This window comes from Puma concolor, chromosome C1 (genome assembly GCF_028749965.1).
Source record: "Puma concolor isolate L17-30 chromosome C1, mPumCon1.1.hap2, whole genome shotgun sequence".
NCBI lineage: Eukaryota > Metazoa > Chordata > Mammalia > Carnivora > Felidae > Puma > Puma concolor.
In genome coordinates, this window is record NC_141674.1 from 31,434,069 (window position 1) to 31,449,706 (window position 15,638).

Consider the following 15,638-nt stretch of genomic DNA (forward strand, 5'->3'; position numbering starts at 1 on the left):
CACACTGAGATGGCACCCATCTTCAAACCAAGAGAAGAGGCCTCAGATCGCAACCTACCTTGCCAGTACCTTGACCTTGGACTTCCCAGCCTCCAACGCTGCAAAAGAACAAATTTCTGCTGTTTAAGCCATCCAGTCTATAGTATTTTGTTCAAGCAGCTCAAGCAGACTAATACAGTTCCCGCAGATAACAAACTAGGGACCTAATGCCACTTTTTGAATAATCCATCATTACCCCACTATTCTGAAATGTCACTCTTATAACATATTAAATTTAAATAAATTGTCAGGTCTGTTTCTGGGCTTCCAAATTTAGTTCACTAAACTATGAGTATATTTTTGGCAACTAGTCTTATCTTACTTTGATAATTGTCCCTTTCTTGTATCATATTGGTAGGGCAATTTATACCAATTATATTGGTAGGGCAAGTCTGACTTTATTATTGTTGCACAATTTTACTGGCCATTCGAGAATACCTACCATTCCAAGTAAGCTTTAGAATCATTTAATTTCGTAAAAAGAAAAGTTGAGCTTTAGTGTGGGAACATTCAAGTGGAGGGAAGGTGACATATCTAAAATGCTCTGTTTCAAACCCTGAATATGGTGCTTGTTACTATTCTCTCTATTTGAGTCAGTAACTTTTGTAGTTTGTTGTTGTTGTTGTTGTTTTATTATTTTTTTTTTTTTAATTTTTTTTTCAACGTTTATTTATTTTTGGGACAGAGAGAGACAGAGCACGAACGGGGGAGGGGCAGAGAGAGAGGGAGACACAGAATCGGAAACAGGCTCCAGGCTCTGAGCCATCAGCCCAGACCCTGACGCGGGGCTCGAACTCACGGACTGCGAGATCGTGACCTGGCTGAAGTCGGACGCTTAACCGACTGCGCCACCCAGGCGCCCCTGTTGTTTTATTTTAAAGAGAGTGGAAGTGGGGGAGAGGGACAGTGGGAGAGAGGGAGGAAAGGAGAGAGGCAGAGAGAATCTTAAGCAGAGCATGGAGCCTGATGTGAGGCTTGATCCCACAACCGTGTGATCATGACCTGAACAGAAATAAAGAGTCAGACACTCAACAGACTAAGCCACCCAGGCACCCCTGTAGTTTTATTTATAATGTCCCACGTAATTTTTGTTTAGCTATATTTTCCCATTTTATTATGAAAATATTCAAACATACAGAAAAGTCGAATAATTTTACAGTGTACATCCATGCATCACCACGTAGACTCTACCGTTAACATTTTACTCTATTTTACTGTGGGGTTTTTTTTGGGGGGGGTAGCAAATGAGAGCATAGACTGCCTGGGTTCACCACCTGCAAAGTGAATAATGCAAGGCAAGTTGATTAACTTCTCCAAATGTGCTTTCTTATCTGCAAACTGGGAACTGCCACAATCAGTTAAAACATGTAATGCACTGAGAACAAAGACTCATACTCTGTAAATACTGTATGTCAAGTACACTAATCTATGGGGGCTACTATAACTAAACATCATAGACTGCGTGGCTTAACCAACAGAAATTTATTTTCTCATTTATTTCTCATTTATTTTCTTCTAGCCTATGTGAGGCTAGAAGTTCCAGATCAAGGTCTGGCAGGGTCAGTTTACGGTGAGAACTCTTTCTGGCAGGTAGATGACACCTTCTTGCTAAATCCGCACATGACCTTTCTTCAGGGCCTGAGCTTCAGAGAGTGAGTGAGCCCTCCGGTGTCTCTTCTTATAAGGACACTAATCCTATGGGACTGGGGCCCCACCCTTATGGCTTCATTTAATCATAATTACTTCCTTACTCCACATAAAGCTCTACAGGAGGGGGTTAGGGCTTCATAGGAAATTGCCGAGAGTTGTGGGGAGACACAACTATTCAGTCCACAACAGCAAGTACATAGTTTCATTTTATTTTCTAAATTGTTGTTTTTGTAAGCTATTGATATAGAAGTGTACTCCTATGTTTTTGAGGAGAGCAAACCCACGAATAAAAGAGCATGACAGTTAATCATTTTTTGCAGAAAATGCATAAAAATGCATTAAAAAAAAAAAACCAGATGGGATGTGTCTGGGGGTGTGTGTAGGTAAGTCTGTGCACCAAATGTTAACAATGGTTCTCTCTGCTTGATGGGATTCTAAGAAGTAATTATTTTGCTTTTGTGTATTTATTTTCTGGCATTTCAGAAATGCAAGGAAAGCAACCACCGTAATAATGTATTGGATTTATTGATCGTGGTATTCTTTTAATAAAACAAGATTCCATTCCACTTTCAGCCTTTTCCATGTACATGTGAAGGGAAAGCGGTATGGATTCGTTTATACCAATGTTGTTGGGACAAAAAAGTGACACAGATGCTTCCCTTTTGCCAAGGGTTTCCAAACCTCCCAATGGAAACATTCACGTGCCTCTTCCCGGCAGAGGGGAGACGGCTGATGCGGTAGTTTGGGGTGGGGGTTGGGGACAAGAGCACCAGCTCCGGCTCCCGCCGCAGAAGCGGGGCTGCTTTCTCCGCGGTTGGGACCCCGGGCTGCAGGGAACCCACAGTGACGGGGCCGCCGGGCGAGCATCTCGGGAGGCGCCGCGAGCGGGAGGCTGCCCTGGAGGACGCTGGGAACCACGCGCGGAGGCCGCTGCCGCGCAGGCGCACCGGCCAGGGCTGCGCTACGCGGAGGCATCTCGGCGCTACGCGGGGAGCCGCCGGCCGGGCGAGAGGCCAGGGGCGAGCCGGGCGAGGCGGGCGAGCCAGCGAGCGGGGTGAGCGGGCGCGGTGCGGGGTCTGGGGCGGGGACCTCGGGAGGCGCCGGCGAGACACCGCCCGAGGTTCCCCGTGGCGCGTGATGTGCCCAGGAGCCTGGGGTCGCGCTCGGACAAAGGCAGCGAGGTCCGGGCCTGGAGAAAGGTTTAGCCTCTCCGTTCTGGGAGGAAGGGACGGGGTTGGAGGGCATCCGTAATTTGCCACAGCCAAGGGAAGGAACCGGTGGGATTCAAACCCAGCTCCTTTGTGATTCCAAATCTCAAGGCTAATTTAACCATAGTAAATTGGGTTTTATTCGTCTCTTTGTGCTTCGTGACACCAGCACAGTGGCTTGGACCGCGTGGGCTGTGTATATCCACCGTCTCCATGTACCTTTTGTAAAAATTTTTTGATGATTGGTGTTAAGTTCTAGAATTCTGACCGTGCGACTGAGCACTGTAGATCCTTTTGCTGACTCTAATGTTTTCTTTTTTTCTTTTCTTTTCTTTTTTTTCTTTATTATTATTATTATTTTTTTTTTTTTTTTACTCTAATGTTTTCTATCCAGCATCATCAGGGGACCGTAGCGGTGGTTGCATAGAAAACACCTGGAGCCAAACAGCTGCCTGCTGAGGAGACAGATGGAGCTCAAGATGGGATGTTCCTTGTGAACTTGGACATGAAAAGGTCCAGATTCTGGATTTTGGTACTGTATGTTCCCCCTGGTTCCTGAGAGTAGAGGACTCCAGCACAACTGTGAAGCCCGAGTTTCCAGCAGTGTCTTTATCAAAAGTGGACAGGTCCAGATAGGACCTTCTGCCTCGTGGGCTGAGGCAGAGAGCCCTAGAAAGGAGTGCTGAAGTCATCATGCTACAGCAGCTCCTGATCACCCTGCCCATGGAGGCCAGCACCTGGGTGAAGTTGCGCCATCCAAAGAAGGCCACCGAGGGGACATCCCTGTGGGAGGACGTGACTAAGATGTTTGAAGGAGAAGGTGAGAATAGACTGGCGGGAAGGAGGAAAAGCAGCAGCACCTAGTTTGAGAAGGAAGGTAGACACCTGAGCTAAAGCATCCCTTGGGTAGGCAATTGGGGAAAAGATTTCTGGGGTTCTTGATTATGGCTCCAGGCCTGCGTTTTCAGTAATGGTCAATTCAACCTGAAACCAGGATCTAAGTGTCATGACTGTGTATGTTACCTCTTTTCATTTCCCCCATGGGCGTGTGGGGCAGGGAAGACTTGCCTGATTTTCTGTATTTTACAGTGAGGAAATTTGAATCAACTGAGAGACCAGTCTAGGCACTTGGTGGCTAGGCCAGAAGTAAAAGGCAGCAGGGAAAGTACCAGGTGAGCCTGGAGTGTCTTGCGCTAGAAAGCAAGGACGGGGGGGGGGGGGGGGGGGGGCGCCTGGGTGGCGCAGTCGGTTAAGCGCCCGACTTCAGCCAGGTCACGATCTCGCGGTCCATGGGTTCGAGCCCCGCGTCGGGCTCTGGGCTGATGGCTCAGAGCCTGGAGCCTGTTTCCGATTCTGTGTCTCCCTCTCTCTCTGCCCCTCCCCCGTTCATGCTCTGTCTCTCTCTGTCCCAAAAATAAATAAACGTTGAAAAAAAAAAATTTAAATAAAAAAAAAAAAAAAGAAAGCAAGGACAAGTGCAAAGGTGCGTGTCAGCAGGATGGCAAGTTTGGACAAACTTAGGACTGTTTAAATATCCAGATTGATTGTAACACTTTGAATAAATAAAATTCCGTAAGTTCATGATGGCACTTAAAATAGAGAAAGGGGAAAAACTTATTTGCCGACACTGGTGGTGATTCCTACACTGATTCCTTACCTTGAAAATAAATTATTATGGGAGTGAAGAATACATTCATCTTGCTTTTTAAAAGATCATTTCCGTTTGTTGAGGGAAAGCTTTTTACAGAAAATATCTGCCGATAAAGAAGTGGAAGGAACGATAGACTATATTACTATAAGTGAAGTAATTGAAAAGTTGATGGGGAACAGGGTATTCACAGGGTGCCAAAGCATTGCCCCCACAAATTGCTAAAAGCCAAGGAAAGAGCACATTTTTCCGATGGCGATACGTGGTGGTCACTGTTTTAAGTGTGACAATGATGGGGTAACCTCACATTTTGTACCTTCTGGGTAATGTATTATAAAGCACATGGTATCACCCATGAGGAATTCCTGCCAAAATGTTTCATCTGATCCTAAATTGAGCTTAAAGGCTGAACTTCTGGTTTAAAGAAAATCCGGGGAATAGAGAAATAAGGTAAACCCTAGCACACTCAGACTGTGTTGGTCTCATAAGAAGCCAGTGCCATGAAAAAAGGGGAAGTGTGGTGCCTGGGTGGTTCAGTTGGTCGATCATCTGACTTCGGCTCAGGTAATGATCTCACGGTTCACGGGTTTGAGCCCCACGTCCGGCTTGTGCTGACAACTCGAAGCCTGGAGCCTGCTTCAGATTCTGTGTCTCCTTCTCTCTGCCCCTCTCCTGCTCATGTTCTTTCTCTCTCTCAAAAATAAATAAAAATTTAAAAAGGCAGGGGAGTACTATTCTAGAGAGACTAAAGATAACCGCTTTGAATGTGTGAACATTGGTTGGCTCCTGGGTTGAGAAGAAATCCAGAATAAAAGACAGTTTGAGAAGATCTGAGGAAATCTGGGTATGGAATTATTGTTTTCAAGTGTTTATTTATTTTTGAGAGATTGCGTGCATGTGCAGGGGAGGGGCAGACAGAGAAAGAGAGAGAGAGAATCTCAAGCAGGCTGTGCACTGTCAGCACAGAGCGTGATGTAGGGCTCAGACTCACGAACTGGGATATCATGACCCAAGCCAAAATCAAGAGTCTGACATTTAACCAACTGTGAGCCACCCAGGTTCCCATGAATACAGAATTATTGTTAATTTGCTTAGGTGTGATAAATGGTATTGTGGTTATGCAGGAGAAGATCCTTATTTGAGGTATTTAGGGACAAAGTACCATGATGTCTGCAACTTTGAAGTGGTTCAGAAAAAAATATAGATGAAGCAAATAAGGCAAATGTTAACAATCACTGAATACAGGTGGTGGATATATGCATGTTCGATATTCATGATGAAAAGTTGGGGAAAAATACAAGGACGACAATTCATGTACCTCAGTTCCTAGTTCATATTTTTAATACCTCAAATTCAGCCAGGTTTTAATACTTCAAATTCAGGTTGGAATTCTAGGAACCTGGCAGAGTGTTACGCTTAACACTTTAGGAGATGGGAAAAAATGAGCCAGACGGAAATAAAAAAACTTTCTACCCATATACTCATACTAATATTCAATTGAGGGAGATAATTATACAAATAAATATGATAGGCAGTCTGAGATAGATAACAGAATAGAGAGACAAACAAGCTTTGGAAGAATACAGAGAAGAGGAAGCTTTCTTCTCATTAAGAGTGTTTGAGAAAACTTCACTTGAACTGATCCAGAAGGATATGTCAGGTTTTCACCGAGTAGGACTTGGGAAAATACTGAGGTGGGTACTATGCAGGTATGTTCAAAGAATGGTGACTGGGATTATGTGGGTGGGTGTGTCCAGTGGTTGAAGGAGGATGTTTAGAAGGAGATCATGGATAAAGAAGGAGAGAAGCCCTGACGGACTGGTTGTGGAGGATCTTGAAATCCACGGTAAAGTGTTCGGATTTTTCTTTCTTGTCAGTGGGGAAGCTTTGAGGATTTTTGAACAGAGGCGTGGCCGGTAGATCTGTGCTAACGGACCAGCGTTGCCCATTGGGAAGTATTAATGCCCAAAGCAGTGCACCTTAGATCCTTTTCATTAAGGAGTCTCCGGTCTGCTCTGAATTGCTCTAATGTCCCTCTCTGTGAATGTTTTGAGAGAGGAGCCATGTTCAGGAGGTCTGGTCTGCAAGCCATTTTTCGAGGTCTGGGAGATGCAAACCTCATGCCTCTTTTCCTTCCTCAGTTTTGCTCTCTAAGGATGCTGATGAGACCCAGGGAGAAAGTTTCGAAGATGAAGTGACCTCTAGGCCACTGACATTAGAATCCCAGGTGGGTTGGAGTTTCCTGTCACTTTCTTAAAATTGTTTGAGCCCTGGACTTTGATTTTCTTTGACTCAGCTTGCTGGATTGGGTTTTCTTAGCCTGTTCTAAATCAGGCCACACTGATTGATTTCACAGGTGATTGTCCCACCGGTAGCAACCTTCCTCGGGAACCTTCTTATTTCAAGCAAACCTCTGGCCATTTATCCAACACATTTAAAACTTGTGCTGGCATGTGTCTGTGTGTGTGTAAAAGTATGTAATATAGTTCTTGCCCTGAAACCTCACAGATGTCATCTGGGGGAAAGACAAACATTGTAAAACATTTTAAGCAACATTTAAAAATTAATAGAATGCAGTTCTGATATTCTTGGAGATGTATACACTTCACTAATGAGCTTTAAAAGATGATTTCTGGTCATATTTTAGAGCAGAATTGTAGATGAAAAGGGAAATGAGAAGTTGCTGGCAGGTCACAAAGGGCACAAACTAAATAGGCTGACTGGAAAAGGAAGGAAAACTTCCAAGAGCAGTTTAATAGTTTCTGTGTATCGTAAACGAGCTAATCAGAAAACCAGCAGCACTGGCAATGGGCAGAGCCCAGAAGCATAGGGAAACTCAAGAAAATTCTACAGTAATCAGAGAAAATCAATATAGAAGGAGATCTTCCTAGAAACCAGAAGAGTTTTGTAGTGGCATGCTCTTAGCTTCCAAGATAACATGGCACAGGGTTTAATCCCCTATCCTTAACATTCCTCAAATTCAGTTTTCTCATGTGGATGCTGTTGTCAGCCCAATAGGCCTCAAGTGCCTTCCAGAATTATTTACAATATATAAAAAGCATTAGAGGGACGCCTGGGTGGCTCAGTCGGTTAAGCATCCGACTTCGGCTCAGGTCATGATCTCCCCGTTCACGGGTTCGAGCCCCACGTCTGGCTCTGTGCTGACAACTCGGAGCCTGGAGCCTGCTTCAGATTCTATGTCTCCCTCTCTCTGTGCCCCTCCCCCGCTCATACTCTGTCTCTGTCTCTCAAAAATGAATAAACATTAAAAAAAAAAAAAAAAGCATTAGAATTGTCTCCATACATAAGGAATGAGTTTTTATCTCAGCCTTCTGGCTTCTGGGTGCTCTTTGCATTTGGTAATATTTTTTAAAATAATTACAAAATGGTTATTTAATTTTGTAGATCATACATGACAGGCTCTTGTACTTCACCACACAGTGTCTGCTTTGGTCAAGGGATCTTCCTTTAGTAGGCAGAATTCATGCTCTCTCCAGAAACCTGTTCTCACATACTTTTCTTACTAACTGAAGTACTCAGTTAAGGGTATATTACCCATGCTGAAATGTTCTCGTTTTAACAAATTCTTTCAGCCCAACAAAGGTCCCTGGCTTCTCTTGTGGCCTTGGCCTCTTTTGAACTCTCACCTTCCTCAAATATTCCTGATCTTTATTGTCCTCAATCTAAATTATTATACACTGTTCTGAGACCTTCTTTAATATTTCATGAGTATTTCTCCTTTAGCCAAATTGTAAGTTATAAAAGACAGCTTACACGCTTTGTGCGTTGTGTTGTAACGTGTAGCAGAGAATCAGCCAACCAGTTTTCAAGAGTATCCAGGAAAATTCGGATAGAATCTCTTAGCATGTAGACAGTGTTAGAACAACCTCCCGAACTCTGGCTGAAAAGGAACATACTTGATGTTCTAGGAACTGTTGACCTTCAAGGACATATCTGTGGACTTCACCCAGGAGGAGTGGGGACAACTGGCCCCTGCTCACCGGAGTCTATACCGGGAGGTGATGCTGGAGAACTATGGGAACCTGGTCTCAGTGGGTAAGGATGAGTTCAGTTCCCCTTATAACTAGAACCTGCCTGTTGGAACAAAATCTTTTATTTCTAACCAAAGTGTTAGCTTGGGCTCTGGGTTGTGTTGGAGTTTTCTAATTCCTTCTCAATAGCAAGTCAGGATTGCTGTGGTCTTTTCTGCCCTGGTCTTTCTACTCTACCCCTCAGCAGGCCTGAATACCAAAAAACTATCTTTAAATTCTTGGGATGACCTCAGCACATGCAGTGTTTTCTTCTTCATGAGCAGGATATCAGCTCTCCAAACCTGGTGTGATTTCCCAGTTGGAGAAAGGAGAAGAGCCATGGCTGATCGAGAGAGAGGTTTCAGGAGGTCCACGTTCAGGTAAGAGCAAGGCAGTTGGGGTCTTTTGTCATGTTTGCTAGAAAGCTCCACTTGAAGCCTTCTCCAGATTGTGGGGAAGGCTATGCCATCTGGATGGGACCTGACCTGAAACCTGATTACCACCCTGTTACCCCTTTCCTGAACTTGCCTTTTCTTGTTAGTTTCTCTGGAGTCAGAGGAAAAGAGATGCCTTTCTTATCAGGGTTAGTTGCCTTAACTAATTCTCCTGACCCAGTTGCATGATTTTCTTGTTTTCTCCAGCATTTCAAACCTTGCCCTGATGATAGCTTCTTTCTCCTGTACATTCAGGTATTCGTGGATCTCCCCTCATTAAGTACAGCACTCTTCACCGGATTCCTATGTAATTTTATTATGGATTTTACTCTTACATGATTCTGGTTAAAATTTTTTCCTAAATCTTATTCTGTGATCATAGCTTCAATTCTGATTCTCTTTTTAACTTGTGTAATTTAGATTTTTATTTCAGATAACTTATGCCTCTGTGAAAAATCACCACAGAATTCCTTCTGACCAAATCAGATAGCTTTTAACAACCTTCTTCATCTAAGAACAGTAATAATGACAGCTTTTCATCAGGCTGGCCTCTGTGAGTCCTGTGCATACATTAGCCCCATCTTACAGAGGAGGAAAAGAAGGCTCATAGGTTAAGAAATTTGTCCAGCATCACTTAGCTACTGGTTGGTGGAGTCAGTATTTGAATTCCAATCCTTCTGACTCCATATTTGGTGTTCTTATGGCACGATTCTACATGGCAGCATTAGGTTTCTAGACCTTGCTGCCTTTCCTCCACAGTTTTTATCTCCTACATATCTCTTACTGCTTTTTCAATGCTTCTCATCAATATCCTTTTTTTTTTTTTTGATGTTTATTTTTGAGAGAGAGAGAGACAGAGTACAAGCAGGGGAGGGGCAGAGAGAGAGGGAGACACAGAATCCGAAGCAGGATCTAGGCTCCGAGCTGTCAGCACAGAGCCTGATGTGGGGTTTGAACCCACAAACCATGAGATCATGACCTGAGCTGAAGTCGGATGCTTAACCGACTGAGCCACCCAGCTGCCCTCATCAATATCTTTTCTAATGCAGATACATCGTTTCCACTTCTGTTAGGACAGGCTACACTACTATAGCAAATAGACTCTAAAATGTGGCTCAAACAGAATATCTTGCTTGTACGCTGGTCTGGGGGAACTGTTTAGTTCAATGGACAGTTCTTTTCCACCTCACGCATCTGGGATTGAGATTTCTTCTACATGGTGGCTCTGTCATTCGCTAGGGCCTCCTCATCATCTAAGTATAGCCAGCAGCAGAACGAGGGCACACAAGGAGCTCATCTGGGATGGTTTTCTTTAAAAAAAATTTAATGTTTATTTATTTTTGAAGGAGAGAGAGACAGAGCATGAATGGGGCACAAGCAGAGCGAGAGGGAGACAGAATCCGAAGCAGGCTCCAGGCTCTGAGCTGTCAGCACAGAGCCTGACCTGGGGCTCGAACACGCGAGCTGTGAGATCATGGCCTGAGCCGAAGTCAGAGGCTTAACCGACTGAAACACTCAGGCATCTCACATCTAGGAGGTTTTTACAGGGCAGCCTGGAGTGGTTCACATGACTCACTCCGATTCACTTACGGGAGAAACCTTTGTCACTTCACTCAAATCCAAATCAAGGAAGCTGTAGGTGTGTGTCCAAAAATGGGAAGAACAGATTTGGTGCATATCCGGCAATTCCTGCTGCAATCCCTGAGGGGTCTCTGTCTTGTACGCTGCTATTCCGTAGCTGCACAAATGTCCACAAATGCGTTGTGATGGTTTCAGTTGTCCCTTGAGACCTGTATTCTCCATATTTTCATCGATTCCCACATATCCCTGGTATTTAGGACATCTCTATCTAGATGCACTGTCGTCACTTCAAGCCCAATACATCCAAAAACAGAAACCATTTTCTCTCCCAAATTTCTCATCCTGACTCCTCCTATTCTTTCATTCTCAAAGACCAGAAATCATGATATCAGCAAGAATGCATTATGTTTTTCTACTCTCAGTTCTTCCCTCATTCCTCATGGCTTCTTCTCTGATAGTACCTGCTAGATCCACTTCTCCTCTTCATATGTGCTGATGCAGTGCTAAGCCAAGTTCGCATCATCTCATGCCTGTTACTCTGATTTTTAGTCGTATTTGTTGATATTTTCTTATTTTTCTGAATCATTTTGAATGTTACTATCAGAGTTGACCTCTTGAAATATGACATTTATTTTGTCCTTACCCTGAAAAGAAAAGTTAAGTAACTCCTTATCCCCTGTAATAAGTGATGTCAACATCTCTGCTGGCCTTCTAAGTCCACTCCAAAATTTACCCAGCTATTCCTGAGCACTTTGTATGTGCTGTTACTAAGGTGAGATTAGAAATCCTGGGGAATAAGAGTTTGTTGTAGACAGGAAATATTGGTGCTTTAGGATGGCAGGGTCCAAATGGATGGAAGGGAACAGAAAGAGAATTTCCTTCACGCAAAACTGTCCCATGTATCCCATGTATAGTCCATATAGTCTCTGTCCTTTAAGATTTTACAGTATAGCTAATAATGTGTTACAAATAAGGAGCCCATTTTTCACCTTTTATATACAGATACAGGCAAAAATTATGAAGATTGATAAAAATCCAGTGAACTTGTAGGGAAGGGCACCCATGTTTACCGAGAGCACACATACCCAGAACCCAATAATTCCTCTTTAGTAAAGCCTATGAAATATTGACAGGAGTGTACGCAAATGTATGCATGATGATAACATGAGAAACTGGAGACAACCTAAATATTTTTCAGTAGAGAAGAGTCAAGTTATGATATGTCCATCAATGGAATATCAATATCAATGCAGTGGTATGTATTGCACTTGTTAAAAAGAATAAGATAGGGGTTCGTGGGTGGCTCAGTTGGTTAAGTGTCTGACTCTTGATTTCGGCTCAGGTCATGATCTCATGGTTCATGACATTGAGCCCCATGTCAGGCTGTGCGCTGACAGCACGGAGCCTGCTTGGGATTCTCTCTCTCTCCCTCTCTCTCTACCGCTCCCCCTGCTCACACTCACTCTTTCTCTCAACATAAATAAACTTTTTTTTTTTTTTAAATAATGAGATGAATCTAAATGTACAGACATGGGAGGGAGCCTACTAGATAAAGTTGAGTTAAAATACAAAACAGATGCACCTAGGTGGCTCAGTTGGTTAAGCGTCTGACTCTTGGTTTTGGCTCAGGTCATTATCTGATGGTTCATGGTTTTGGGACACATGTTGGGCTCTGCATTGACAGCACAGAGCCTGCTTGCGATTCTCTTCTGTCTTTCTCTCTGCCCCTCCTTGGCTCTCTCTCTCTTAAAATAAAGAAACTTAAAAAATACTTTAAAAAAAACAGATGCAGAAAAAAAAAACAGATGCAGAGCGATATGTATACTATGATCCCTTTTTTGTGCAAATGTATATTTATGACCATACATAAATACACACATTCACATATACATATTGTTGGGAATGTCTGAATGGATGCTTTCCAAAATCCTAAGAGAGTAGAGGGAATGGGGATGAAATTGAGAGAGGCTATCCCTCTTTAGTGAATGAGTTCCTATATTATTTAACGTTTTAATATGTAGAAAGTATGGATTAATACTTGAAAAAAAACTTTTTTTAATAGGGACAATTTTGTCATAGAAATACGGGCTTGAGATGATATGGTGCTAGAATACTGTGTTCCTTAATCTTATCTCTTGATATTTGCCCTTACAACAATGCTCTCTTCTTAGTGCACTTCCTCGAATTCACATGGATGAACTCCTCCCAGTTCCTTAAAGTCCCCTCACATGCCCTAACAGCTTCTTTCCTTTGATTTCTTCATTTCCTTTTATATTAGCTCTCTAGGGGGCAGAATTACATTTGAAGATAGTCCAAGGTTTCTATGCCTAGTACATGTTCATTTCCCCCCCTCCTATTCTCACTATGGCCATTTATTTTTTAAAGTACACTGAATATGCGTCATTTGTATTTTGGGATTTCTTCCAGACTTGGAGAGTAAAGCAGAAACCAAGGAGTCAGCCGTAAAGAATGATACTTCTTGGGAAGAATTGCACCATGGCCTAATGAAGGAACAGTCCACAAGAGGAAGCACCTTATATTCCACATTGGGAAGAATCTCCAAATGTGATCAGTTAGAAAGCCACCAGGAAAACCAAGGAATGGGTGAGGGGCAAATCCCCTTGATGCACAAAGTACTCACTCAGGAAAGAGGCCGAGAATCTAATAGATTTGAGAAAAGTATTAATGTGAGCTCAAAAGTTATTCCAGGACCAGAAATTTCTCCGAGAAAAAAAGACCATAAATATGATGTATCTAGAAAGCGAAGTAGATACAATTTAGATTTGATTAATCATTCAAGGAGTTATACCAGATTGAAAACCTTTGAATGTAATATTTGCGAAAAAATCTTCAAACAGCTCATTCACCTTACAGAACACATGAGAATTCATACTGGAGAGAAACCTTTCCGATGTAAAGAATGTGGAAAAGCTTTTAGCCAAAGTTCATCCCTTATTCCACATCAGAGAATCCATACTGGTGAGAAACCCTATGAATGTAAGGAATGTGGAAAAACCTTCAGACATCCATCATCTCTTACTCAACATGTTAGAATTCATACTGGGGAGAAGCCCTACGAATGTGGGGTATGTGAGAAAGCATTCAGCCAGAGCATTGGGCTGATCCAGCATCTGAGAACTCATGTTAGAGAGAAACCTTTTACATGCAAAGACTGTGGAAAAGCATTTTTCCAGATTAGACACCTTAGGCAACATGAGATTATTCATACTGGTGTGAAACCCTACATTTGTAATGTATGCAATAAAACCTTCAGCCATAGCACATACCTAACTCAACACCAGAGAACTCATACTGGGGAAAGACCATATAAATGTAAGGAATGTGGGAAAGCCTTTAGCCAGAGAATTCATCTTTCTATTCATCAGAGAGTCCACACGGGAGTGAAGCCTTATGAATGCAGTCATTGTGGGAAAGCCTTTAGGCATGATTCATCCTTTGCTAAACATCAGAGAATTCATACTGGAGAAAAACCTTATGATTGTAATGAATGTGGAAAAGCCTTCAGCTGTAGTTCATCACTTATTAGACATTGCAAAACACATTTAAGAAATACCTTCAGCAGTGATATGTGACATATGTGCAACATCAAAGACTCCTCCTAATGGAGCAAAAGCCTCTAAATCAGAGGCTTTTTGACTTTTTGGTTTCAAGAAGCAATGATTTTTTTTAATGACTTGATGCAGTGTTACCACTATCAGTTTTGCCATATTAAAGAAACTACCTGTCATCAACATCGTTTCAGAAAAGAAAGGGCATTTTAATATTTTAAAATATAGGAGGGATAATCAGTAGGAATAGCCCTTAACATTGAATTAAGTTAGCCTTATGAAAATCCCCCAAATTTGTCCTTATTTTTCTCATTTCATTATGGGCCAATGGAAGGTTCATCGTGGCAAGTTACTGATACTTGGATTGGCTTTTGAGAATCACTGTTTTAAATATCTCTTAAATAATCAGACTAAAATATAGTATAACTTTTTACTATAGCCCTTTATATGGCTAGAAGAGGCATAGATAAAAATAACTGCCTGGCTCATTTCTACAGAAATAATATTAAAGGAAGCTTTCCAGAATTGATAGATAACCTACTATTACAAGGGATACTTAAGTATATTTTATAGTTTCTTGTAGAGAATTGGCAAGCTTTCATAAAGAGCCAGATATTAAATATGTTAGACATTGTGGGCCATATGAGCTCTGCCAGAGCCACTCAACTCTACCATTTTAGTGTAAAAACATCTAAAGAAATACATAAATCAGAATATCTCAACCTTGGCTCTTCTGATATTTGGGGCCAGATACTTTGTTTTGGGAAGCTGTCCTATGCACTGTAGTGGGTTTAGCAGTATCTCTGGCCACAAAATGCCGGTAACTAGATGCCAATAGTCCCCCCACCCATTGTAACAACCAAAAACATCTCCCAATATTGCTAGAGGTGCCCTGGGGGTCAAGATTGTACTTGTAAAGTACTTGAGAACCATGGACATAAATGAATAGGTGTAGCTCTGTTCCAATAAACTTCATTTAAAAAACTGGTGTTGGGTTGCATTTAGCCCGAGAGCTGTAGTTTACTGTTCCCGCTATAGAGTACATAAATGACTGTTCCCCCCCCCCCCTTGCCCCTGAATAAGCACAGCAAGAATAGGGGTTGAGTAGTGTTATTTTTTTTTAATCTGATTCTGGAACTTTTGATATGTCCTTCTATAATGTCATATCAAAAGGTTAGAAATTTTATATAATCTCTCAAACAGTTCTAGCACTGAAACATATAATAGGACCTAAGGAAGTTTATCATCACTTATTTGACAATGCTTTCCCTATGATGTGACCTATCAAATAAGCCTAACTTGTCAAAAAGACTTCATTTAGAAGTTGAATTATGGGAAGTTTGAAATATCAGAAGGTTTAAAAAAAAAAAAAAAGAAATATCAGAAGGTTTTAAAGCATGTGTCTAAATAAGATTATAGATCATTTTAAAACTTAATAATTATAATAATTATCTATTTAGCCAAGGTGGCAATAAGAT

At 42.1% G+C, this 15,638-nt stretch overlaps 1 protein-coding gene across 2 annotated transcripts; it reads left to right on the top strand.

Moving 5' to 3' along the window:
* The first annotated feature begins 2,610 nt into the window (after positions 1-2,610).
* On the top strand, positions 2,611-14,882 carry ZFP69B (ZFP69 zinc finger protein B). 2 transcript variants are annotated; one of them, XM_025933314.2, is made up of 6 exons: positions 2,611-2,743; positions 3,292-3,717; positions 6,687-6,772; positions 8,475-8,601; positions 8,861-8,956; positions 13,019-14,882. In XM_025933314.2, the coding sequence occupies exons 2-6, from the start codon at positions 3,591-3,593 to the stop codon at positions 14,182-14,184; spliced, it is 1,602 nt and encodes a 533-aa protein (XP_025789099.1). In that variant the 5' UTR covers positions 2,611-2,743; positions 3,292-3,590; the 3' UTR covers positions 14,185-14,882. The 2 variants fall into 2 exon arrangements, with proteins under 2 accessions (XP_025789099.1, XP_086572726.1); XM_086716600.1 differs by lacking the exons at positions 2,611-2,743; positions 6,687-6,772 and having other exon boundaries at positions 3,637-3,717.
* The last annotated feature ends 756 nt before the right edge of the window (positions 14,883-15,638 follow it).

Bases quoted from the DNA above. Each gene is read 5' to 3' on its own strand.
- ZFP69B (XM_025933314.2), top strand. From the start codon at position 3,591: ATGCTACAGCAGCTCCTGATCACCCTGCCCATGGAGGCCAGCACCTGG. The intron at 6,773-8,474 runs GTGGGTTGGAGT...TTGATGTTCTAG, and splicing joins CACTGACATTAGAATCCCAG to GAACTGTTGACCTTCAAGGA. The intron at 8,957-13,018 runs GTAAGAGCAAGG...GATTTCTTCCAG, and splicing joins TTCAGGAGGTCCACGTTCAG to ACTTGGAGAGTAAAGCAGAA.